At 29.6% G+C, this 11,196-nt stretch overlaps 2 protein-coding genes across 5 annotated transcripts; both read right to left on the bottom strand.

The window, feature by feature from the left end:
- Positions 1-2,096: 2,096 nt before the first annotated feature.
- Positions 2,097-9,868, bottom strand: LOC130941170 (uncharacterized). 3 transcript variants are annotated; one of them, XM_057869600.1, is made up of 2 exons: positions 9,796-9,868; positions 2,097-3,326 (listed from the first exon to the last, which is right to left on the bottom strand). In XM_057869600.1, the coding sequence occupies exon 2, from the start codon at positions 3,307-3,309 to the stop codon at positions 2,203-2,205; it is 1,107 nt and encodes a 368-aa protein (XP_057725583.1). In that variant the 5' UTR covers positions 3,310-3,326; positions 9,796-9,868; the 3' UTR covers positions 2,097-2,202. The 3 variants fall into 3 exon arrangements, with proteins under 3 accessions (XP_057725583.1, XP_057725577.1, XP_057725571.1); XM_057869594.1 differs by lacking the exon at positions 9,796-9,868 and adding an exon at positions 3,604-3,910; XM_057869588.1 differs by lacking the exon at positions 9,796-9,868 and adding an exon at positions 3,608-3,910.
- A 118-nt stretch (positions 9,869-9,986) lies between these two features.
- On the bottom strand, positions 9,987-10,668 carry LOC130941190 (auxin-responsive protein IAA29-like). 2 transcript variants are annotated; one of them, XM_057869615.1, is made up of 3 exons: positions 10,452-10,665; positions 10,300-10,343; positions 9,987-10,215 (listed from the first exon to the last, which is right to left on the bottom strand). In XM_057869615.1, exons 1-3 carry the CDS (start codon positions 10,650-10,652, stop codon positions 10,149-10,151), a joined length of 312 nt encoding a protein of 103 aa, XP_057725598.1. In that variant the 5' UTR covers positions 10,653-10,665; the 3' UTR covers positions 9,987-10,148. The 2 variants fall into 2 exon arrangements, with proteins under 2 accessions (XP_057725598.1, XP_057725592.1); XM_057869609.1 differs by having other exon boundaries at positions 10,300-10,668.
- Between the last annotated feature and the right edge of the window lie 528 nt (positions 10,669-11,196).

Below are 11,196 nucleotides of genomic sequence, written 5' to 3'. Positions count from 1 at the left end.
AGAAAATCTACATAACAAATCATTATAATAGAAACTAAAATAATTAATAGTAGATATAGGCTTATTTGTTATATTTTTTTAGTGAGAGTGCATAAAAGTATATAATATATAAAGTGTAATAACTCAACAGATAATTTTAAAAGAATTTTTCATTCAGCAATAAAAATAACTTATTTTTCTCTTTCTTTTAATCTCTTTTGGTTTATCAAATCATCAACATTACAGTTTGAACAATTTAAAATATAAATTTTTCTTTACAAAATATAAATTAAATCAATTAAAAATTAAAAGACTAAATTAAATTAGAATCATATTCCAAAGATCATTTTAAATATTAACTCATAAAGTCACCAAAAAAAAATATTAACTCATATTTTTCATATTTCAAACGCCAAACCAAACATAAGTCTTTGCCTACTCACGCCAGTTTGTTGATATCTGTTACTTATTAATAATTAATTAATTAATTATTAATTAAGTGGATATTTAAATTTGTTACTGTCCTTTCATTTATAAATTATTATATAGTGTTTAACTGACACCTAAAAGTGATCAATTTAAAAAATTTTACTAACAAATATATAAATATTAAATTTTTAATATATTTAATATATTTTTTAAAAATACATCTTACTTAAATCCTATAATATAACATAGATATTGATTCCATTAATTAATCCGTAAACAATTTTATTATGTTATATACCTAATTTTTTTTATAAATTAAGTTTAATTAAATTAAATAATAAAATTTAAAATAATAGTGATTATAATTAATTTTTATTATATTAAACTAATCTAATTTAAAAAATGTGAATGTATAATATTATTCTTATTAAATAGCTTCACTAGTGTTAGTTGTAAAGACACACATATCTACCTAAAGTTATGCCTTACTCATTCCTTTATTTGGCAAAACCGGCATAATATAAAATTATAAATCCTACTACCTGTCAAACATAAAGGAAAACACAATAGACTAGAGCGTAAGAGCGATGCACTATTTCTTTTTCTTAAATGGGAGTATAAAATTAAAAGGATAACAATCCATATATGGAATATTAATTTTTTACTTAACTATTCGGAGTTCTGCTTACTTAACAATTTAGCTTAGTTAATTCATTCAAGAGATAAAATACTATAGAGCAAACAATAATAGTAATTAATAATTAAAGAGTATATCAAATTTTGGACCATGCTACCATCTTAGCCAAATCTTGACCACAAATATCAATATATTAATTCTCATGTTCATCATAGTTTGGTAAATTTTTTAATTTAAAAAATAACTTATAAAAATTAATTTTTTAGAAGTTATAATATCTATATTTGATAAATTAATTTAAAAATATTTTTTAATAAATACAAATAATAATAAATATATTTAATAAAATAATTTTTAAAATTAAAAAATATTATAATAAAAATTAATATAAGAATTAAATTTAGACATTAATCAACCGTTAGAGGGAAGGGAGCAATAACCCCTCAAAATTAATAATTTATATGTATAAGTCTCTAATTTTTTAGTTTGGTCCCTTTTAATTTTTAATTTTTCTCTCTTTTTAACTTATATTTTTTAACTCCACCTCAATTACTCAATATATAAAATTATATTAGATTTTTTAAATTTGATAAACATAAGCTAATTTAAAAAAAAAAACTCTCCTTTAGGTATTTTAAAAAATGTCATAATTTTTAAAAAATACAAATACAAGTACATGAATTCTTTAATTTACCAAACACAAAACAAAATGCATAAGCATCTATTCGAAAAATCTTACCAAACCAAACTTAAATCTCATCATTTACATTTCCGGGTTCAAGTCTCGATGGAGACAGTGGATTAAGAACCCTCAGATAGAGTGTGTTAAAATGTGTGTGTGTGTGAGTTGTATGAAAAAAAAAAAAAAAAACAAAGTAATGGTAACTACCCACACTTTAGGGATGTTCTAACCGCGAGTGTTGAACAAGTGGTTACGGTACTATCCCACACATACCACCTAGCTATGACATAATTTATTACCTACAACTTTAATTAATTAGAAATTAAATCCTTATTCCATTCACGTAATTTGTGACTAAGAATGAATGCAGCAGGCAGTTATAGAAATGAAAATTGTTAAAAAGTTTAATTAGAACTAGAAATATACATTGTTGTTATATTAACCTAGCATGACCTAATTAATTAACATTGTTACCCTAAGGTGGAGTTTGTGTTTCTCTCAAGCAACCTCCAGGAAGAAGGAACTTAAAGTTATGAGCATTCTGAATCAAGTAAGCAGGAAGATGAACTGCAGAAGCAGAAGGGGGAATGGACCCCATCTTCTTGATGATGTCCTTGAAGGTGTACTCTTCAGGAAGCATGTCAAAGAGATCATCACCCCTGCAAATTATGTCCTGAATTCTTGAATGGCTAAGGAACGATTTGTACCTCACGCGATCTGCGTGGCTATATGCAGTCATCTTGAACACAAATTCCCACATTTTCCGGAAGCAGAAGCTACAATGCCACCCTGCATCTGCCAACATAAGGTCAGTCTGCCGCGAGTGCCGGTACTGAGTGTGCTGCGAGTACACATGTGCCGTCGCTCGCCAGCTGCTGTAGTCCACCGGGAACTCGTACGAATACATGTAGTGCTTAAGCTCAAGGTGCATCAATGGAGGGATTCCATCACACCATTGTAGAAGCTTCAGTGTCTGTGGGCTTGGAATCTCGTCTGTATCAGCCATTATAAGGATGTCTCCATTGGATATCCCTGCTCGCCGGATCAACGAATTCATCGCGGCGCGTTGTCTTCCCTCCAGCAGAAAAGGGTCCTCATATGATCCTTGCACTGCAAGTTTTCCCGGGAAGGTGCCATGGACAGTCTTTTCTTTGGCGAATGCGAATCTTTCTCTGTTTAATTCAAAGTAATGAGGCTTTGGAATGCCTGTGAATGTGGTGTTGGACTCGAGGATGATGAATTTAGAGACATAGGGTTGAAGCTCGTGCCATCTTATATCAAGCATGTCTAATTCATTGCTGAATATGATAGCATCGAAGACGCGGCGAGGGTGGGATCGAAGGGACCAACCGTGGAGATGGCAGAGGTGATCCATGGTTATATTTTCAGCATAGTAGTGAGGTATGCGTGTGAAGGGTTTAGGAGGATTGTCCCATAAGGGTCTGAAGAAATAAGAAATCTTTCTACCATGGAATACAATCCCTAATACACATAATGACACCAATAATGCTAGCAACACACAATAATGGACCCTCTTTACTTTGTATTTAGAACCAGAACTCAATCGATTTTTATTTGCCATTGGATTTGTATGTTCACCTGCAAAATAATGCCAACAACATTCATCAACAACTAATTAATGAAAAATAAAACTGAGTTACAGGAGATAATCTACATAACAAATCATTATAATAGAAACCAAAATAATTAATGAAAAATCGTCCATTTCTATTCTTGTGTACCTAAAATTGGAACAACCTAATGGAGATACATAACAACTATTAAACTACTCAAAATACATTAATTCAGATTTTATCAACAACATCAACAAAATCAATTGTTCCCCTAATAAAGAGGAAAAAGAATGAAAACTTACCGACCTATTTAGAAAGAACGAATTTTTTTTCCAGATTCGGGAAGCAAGGTTGAAGTGGGAGAGATGGAACAGAAAGGACCAAAAAGGAGAATGAAAGAGAGTTGAGGGAACCTCCAAGGAATCTTAACAATGGATTCTGTCCCCTCACAGAAACGAACGGATTCACAATAATAAAAAAAAAAATTGATAGATATGGCTTTTCGAACTTTGAAAGAGGTACAAGAAAGAGGAAGAAGAAGAAGAGAAACACCGTGAGGGTGAGAGACAAGGTAGCTCTCTTTCTTTCTCTTTCTCTTTCTCTTTCTCTCTCTCTTTCTCTCTCTGTATCTAGTTAAGTAAAGCATGTTGTTAGCGAGGTTAATGTTACGTTGACAGGTGACAACAACATAATAAGCATGTTAAGCATTCTTAACTACTATGCACTTTCTGAATATGCACCACATGAAGGTGATGACGTGTCACAACGCTAAACGTGGCTTCGGCGGTGAAGCTGCCAGACCCTGCGCCTTCTCCGTGGCGTTAACAATTCACTGATCACTATTTTCTTTGGATCCCTCAACTTCATCTACACTTCATTAAATTACTACTATCTATTATCTAAACTAATTAAATTACCATGAAAGTAATAAAGTAATCATAACCATGCATTTTGTATTCAAATAAAATAGGTAAATTACCTTTTGTACGAAAACCAATCCTGCTGCAAAGTGTAAACTATCAATGTCTGTCTCACTCAATTAAGAAACCTTTTGCAACTTCTTAGTATTTCTTCTCTATACTATAAGAATTACTTATTTTTCTTTGTTGGTGTTTCATATATATAGAGGGAGTATGCTGTTTATCTTATCTTATTTTAAATTAAATTAAATCATATATATCTGAGTTGGAAATAGATTTAGTTAATCTTATCTTGTTTTAAAATTTAATAAATTTGAAATTTATGGTGGAATAACTAAGTATTTTCAATTATATTATTATTATTATTCTAGTATTGACAAATAATACAAGAATATATTTGAATTAAAATAATTATTACTACTTTTATCAAATTAAATTATATTAACTTAGTTATACTACATTTATTGCCTCCTGTATTTCCTTCTTCACTTCTTGACTTCTTTATAGTCCACGCCAATTCAATGTGCAGTAAACTCCATCTTTATTTAATTTAATCATCTTTCCAGAATTAATATATAATATGAAAAATAATTAAGTGTCTTGCTTATTTTTTTAAATATTTAAATATATTATTTTTTTAAAATATTAAAAAGATAAAAAATAAAAAATATATATTTATAAATTAAAAAAATAATTAAAAAGATTAATTAGAATTCTAAATACTCAACTTCTAATGATTAATCTATCATATTCCCCAGGGTAAACTATAATCAATTCAAATCAACAACTAATAATTAATAAGATCTAAAACAAAATGTGACGGTGCCAACAATTTTTTTTTGTTGAACTGGCATTAGTAGATTTTTTTTTAAAAGGCAAAAGAAACACACAAAAAAAAATATATAAAATAGACATATCTAGTGCGAACGCAAATCGAATTGGATTGATTATGGCCAAAATTTTAATTCGATCTGCACTAAAATCATTGGATGTAATATTCATAGGTTTTTAAGAGTAGATCCAATCTAATCTGTACATTTGTGTATCTGTTCGTATATTGGATATATCCGCAAAATATAAAAAAATTTTAAAGTTTATTTTTATTTAAAAAACTCAATAAAATTCTTTTTTTCTATTCTTTTAAACATGTTTACTCTTAAAATAATATTAAACATATTTTTTAAAATAATAAAAATAAAATAATACAAAATATATGATAATTATTAGTTCAAATAAAACATAAAAAATTACTTATTTATTTATTTTTGCAAATCCATGGATATGTGGATCGAATATGTGGGTACATACAAAAAATTCGCAATCCGATCATATTAGTGTGCGAATCGGATCTATATCCGCAATTTTTGCATTGAATTCGGATAAACACTGCGGATATATAGATTGGATTGGATCCATGAACAGTTGAACACCCCTAGACATATCCTTTGCTAAAAACTCAACCAAATCCTACTCGGGCAACAACCACTCCATATAAGAAATATTGCAACGCACGGCAGTTTTCGCCATGAAATCCACTGCCGCATTCGCAATCAGTTGGATTAGAGTCAAATCCACAGTCCAGGACCTGTTACACATTTCTTGGATCTTGACGGTGAGATCAAGATAAATTCCCGAAGAGTTTTGAACAATAGCATGATACGCATCGATGTAATCCGTCTGACAAATGACTTCTTTAAACCCACAATTTCAAGCCGAACAGAGATCACAAAATATGGCAAAAAGCCCACTTCTAACAATATTGACCTCAGGAAAAATACATGAACAATCCTTAATCCATTTATGTAAGTGATCCTTATGAATGCACTCAAAATCAGCCACATGCCGAAAAATCAAAACACTAGCATCACAATTCAATTTAATCACTGAATTAAGAGGAGGAATTAAAGAAAGGGAAGGAGAATTCGAGTTTGCATTCCCATAAAAACAGACATGGCACCAAATTCCTTAGCTACATTTTTAATTAGAAGAATTATCTTAAAAGTATTCCAGGCATCATCATCCTTAAAAACATCATTGTTGCGATCATGCTAAATCCACCAAATTGCCGCGGAAAACAAGCAATTGCTAGCATGAAGGTTAAACTTGGCCCAACTATGAAAATTTCTGCCAATGCCATTTATGTTTCGTCCAATTTCCAAGGCATGCCAAATAGCTTGAATTTTAATGCAATCTCTGAAGCAATGCAAGACATCTTCTTCCACTAGGTTGCATCAAGGGAAGATTGGAGAGATAGCTAAGTCTCTGCGGTAACGGAATCGACTGGTTGGCACGACATTTTGAATCTCGAGCCACAAGACAAAACTGGTCGAATAAAAGTTAGCCTGATTTTAAAGACATTATCAATAGGAGTGAACAATACTCTCTAATTCCAGTGATCGTGGGACCACACATTCTCCACCATCAAAGGTGTGTTCATAATATGAACAAAAAGAACAAAAACAACAAGATAACCATCCGGGTGCCACTTTCCAAACCAAAAGGATTGATAAAGGCTACCGATGTTCCAAGCAAACCCCTCTTGTATCTTGATCTTAGTTTTCATGATGTCACGCTAAATACCCGAGACACTAATAAAATTCCTACTATCCATAAGAACATCCTGCCCATATTTAGCTTTCAAGACCCGAACCCAGAGCTTATTAAGACTATGAAGATGTTGCCACAGAAGCTTGCCCACTAAAGCCAGATTTACGCACTTCGTATCTCTAATACTCAGGCTATCAAACTTGCGAAGAGTAATAACTATCTTCCACTTGACCAGTTTAAGGCACCGCTCATCAACTTGTCCCTTCCACAAGAAAGACCTTGTGATCAGGGGCGGAGCTTAGTTAATTCCCCCCCCCCCCCCCCAAACTTTTGATAAAAAAATTAATAATACTTTTTCAAAAAATAAAAAATTAGTTCAATTGGTTCAAATATTTTCACTTAAAATACCAAAGTTCAATCTTCATCTCTTGCTTTTATTGCATAATAACTTTTAGTTTTAAATATTCAAAACATGTTGGATTTGGACTGAACTGAATGTATTCGCATTTCGCAACTCTCTATTCAATAAGCAACATTATCTCTACCTTTGAGTTCAAATATAAAAAGTTAGGTATTTTTTATTTATGTAATTTAATATTATTTTATATTTTACTGTTTATTTAATTTAATTTTTTATATGATAAAAAATATTAGAATATTCAATAAGTATTGATATTATTGTATTTGTATAAATTGATAAAAAAAATTCAATAAATATTATAAATTTTAATATTTGTAATTCTAACTTCTTTTTTACATATTTTAGAGGATATATATTCAAATTTTTATATAAAATAATCATGAAAATCAAAGAATTGATGCATTTTTTAAGAAGAAAGCTAATATTCAAGAAGGAGAACATATAACTTTTACAATATCAACACCTGTAGATAGTTCTTCTACTTTAATGAATCACGAAAAAAGTGATATACAACCTCCAAAAGTTCAAAGAGTTGTATTTGATGAGTTTGACCTTAATTTTTTGGAATGAGACCCTGGAAAACGGATTTAAATTTGGCAATATCACACAAATCAGAGAGATGAGGTTAGACGAGTTTATCTTAAATATGATTCATATCAAAAACATCTTGACAATTATTTTTTATCTGACCCCCAAAATTTTGTTTCAACCTCCGTCACTGCTTGTGATAGCATTAGCTTTTGTGCAAACAAAAGAAAGGAAAAGAGACTTACATACAATAAATAGGTAAAGCAAAAATAATACATTTAATCAAACACAATCTACCAATTCTGTTAAAAAGTCTACCTTTTCAGTTTGTCATTCTGGACTTAATATGGGGCAAAGTTTTCACAAAGAAGGTTCTAAAAAAACGTGAATGTCTAATGTTAACACCTAAATAATTTTCTTTGTTAAATTGACATTGGTAGATATATTTGATCGAAGCGTAACATATATTAAAGCAATCTGATGCATACTTGCATACACAAAAATGGCAAATAAAAAATTTAAAAAATAATATATAAATTTTAATTGAGTAATATTATAAGCCGGCATAATTTATTATTTTTAATCTGTAGTTAAAAATTAAAAATATAAAGTTGAACTATTGAGCTAAAGATGTCGGACCATTTTACCTATAGTTAATTGTAAAATCTGAAACTTGATATCACTAACTTAATTGGATTTTTTTCTCTTAAACACTAAAATGAGCTAGTTTTAAAAGTGTACTTTCTTTGTAACATGTATAGATATTAGGGATGTTAAAACGGGTCGAATCCGTTAGGCTAATTCGTCGAACTCGCTAAAAAAGCGGATCGGATTAGGATTTGAAATTCGCCAAATCCGCACCATTAAATTTGCTAAGTTTGGCGGTGCGGGTCGGCTCATCGGTCAAATTCTTTATTTTATTTTTTTAATTATATTAAAAAGTTATTACTGCTATAAAATTAATAATTATATACTTTTTAAATATTTTTTATTTTTATTCTTCTGTTAGACTTTTAGTTATTAACGTTATTTATTTTATTTTATAATTTTGTATATATACTCAAATTATGTGACTTATTTTTTAAAATAAAAATAATTTTATTGACAAATATTATTTTGAACAATTTTATTAAATTTAAAAATTAAAAAAAAAGATATTAAAATAATTTATATTATAATTTATCTATTTTTTATTTGTATTTAATTTTTTAATTATTATTTTTTTATTAATTTTAATAAATTTTATTTTTCAAAAAAAAATAAATGAGATAGCCTACATTCACCATAAAATAAAATAGACTAGCATTTTAAATCCATTTTAATTGGTGAGGAGGACTGATCTGTCTCATTTGTGATGCAGGCCTAGGCGGAGCGGACAGGTTAGGGCGGGTTGGGCTAATCGATAAAAATGTAAAGATTACAAAACAGTAATAAATGAAACTTCCTTTTTTTTTCGTCATGGATCGAGCTCCTTTCTTGCTACCCGTTTCGGTCCATGCTCTTTTGTTGCTTTCCAAACCCAACAAAAATTTATGAATTCTTTAACTTTTGAAAGCCCAAGTTAAGCTTGAGAAATCTCATCATTAAGTCCGTTAACGTCTCAAAACAAAACCTCATGCTGTATTCTTTCGTATACATAGTTAATTTTGTTTTATTTTTTTCTACTCCAACATGCAATCAATTCTTTAACCAAAATGGTAACAATGGAATTAGTTGCATGACCTAAAAAAAGTGATGTGAATTTGAGTCAACAGCTACTTTTGATGTTAATTAAGAATTAAGAATAAGTTGAACTAAATAGTTAAATATCAAAGACTACAAATTAGTCGTTAACTTTCAACCACCGACGGTTACTATTCATATTTAAATGCCTAAAAAATGAATGTCCAAAGAAAAAGGCCTAAAAAATGTTAAAAATTAAATGTTGATGTTGAAGAAGTTGGGTTAAATTAGTTTATCTTTGATTTATTTCGACACTTAAAAAATAAACACTACTCCTATTTACCATGGTTGAGAAGCAAGAGTGAAATGAAAAATTAACACAAGATTATAAAAAGTAAAAACTCAAGCTTTCATACCTTTGGTAAGAAAAAAAACTCCTTCGGATGCTTCGATAATATTTATCTTTTTGATAGGAAGCGAGGATTTGCTTAATTTGAAGTGGAGAGATATGAGAGATGGAGTGGAGTTCTCTTATAGTCTTTATGTTTTGGTTGATATTTCAGCTTGTTTGTTCGGAGATATTTAAGATAGTTGGTGATAAGATCGAAGAGATTATAATTATAGCATATAAATTAACTAACTAGTCAGACAATACATAATTGATAATATGAAAATTTACGTACAATTATCTTCTTATAAAATTAATAATTAAAAATTATTTGATAATAATTTAATCCAACATATTAAATTATTTAATAATTTTTAATTATTAGCTTCGTACGATGGTGGTGGTGGTTCGGAGCAGTTTGAGACGCTGCGCAGAGTTAAGGAAAGTTCTGCATTAGATAGAGAAAATGAGGTTAAGTAAGTATAAAAGGGTTATTTAGAGAAGAAGAATAATTAATGAAGTGGGTACTTGCCTCCATGGGACATCTTTGGCGAGAAGCCAATGGCCTTGTTGGTCCTGAAAAAGGAGGCGATAGGAGTTTGAGAATTGATGAGGGGGTTTTCCAAACATGTGGAGCAAGGCATGGTTAAGGGTGTGAAATGAATGGTGCATGGTGAGGTCAACCTTTCTTGCAATCCCTACACCTTCCATCTTCACCTTCACGTACATCCTATGCCGTTTCTTCCTCCATGAGTGGACAGGGGTTAACGGAAGGAGACACAGAGTGGGATGTGTAACCTCTTCCTCCTCCATATCATCATTAGAGCCTGCACAAGGAGAATTGCTTGGGAGAGCAAGACCGAGTTCAAGATCCCATTTATCCATAATTGCATGCCACTAATCACCAATGCTATTGCTACCTATCTATCCTAACTATCTATTTATAATACATAAATGTTGGATAACAAAAAATATTAACAAAAAACATCTAGAATTTATTTTTTTTTACTTTTTATTAATCATCATAATAATTAATAAATAATAAATAGGATAAATTTTAATCTTTTTTTTGTCTTCTAACATTATCGTTTATAGTATTATTCCCTAACATAATCCTGGTAAAACAAAAAAATAGTTTAAATTTATTATATTTGGCAAATTTCAACTGTTTTAACAGATTATTTTATTTTAATTTTTTTTATTGATTATAATATCTCTCAAATCGACAGATTAAAAATTAATTTGTCATAAATTTAAGTTCTATTTTTCTAAATTTAATATTCAATTTGGTCCATGAAAATTAAATTTTGACTCAATTTAATTCTTAAAATTTCAATAAATTCAAATTGGGTCCCAAAATTTATAATCGTATCTCACATTAATTCTTGAGCTAATTTTCGTTAATAACATGTTAATTTGGTACATTAAC

Source organism: Arachis stenosperma, chromosome 1 (assembly GCF_014773155.1).
Source record: "Arachis stenosperma cultivar V10309 chromosome 1, arast.V10309.gnm1.PFL2, whole genome shotgun sequence".
NCBI classification, from domain to species: Eukaryota; Viridiplantae; Streptophyta; class Magnoliopsida; order Fabales; family Fabaceae; genus Arachis; species Arachis stenosperma.
Note: the sequence above shows the minus strand (reverse complement) of the source record. Positions and strands in the feature narration are given on the sequence as shown.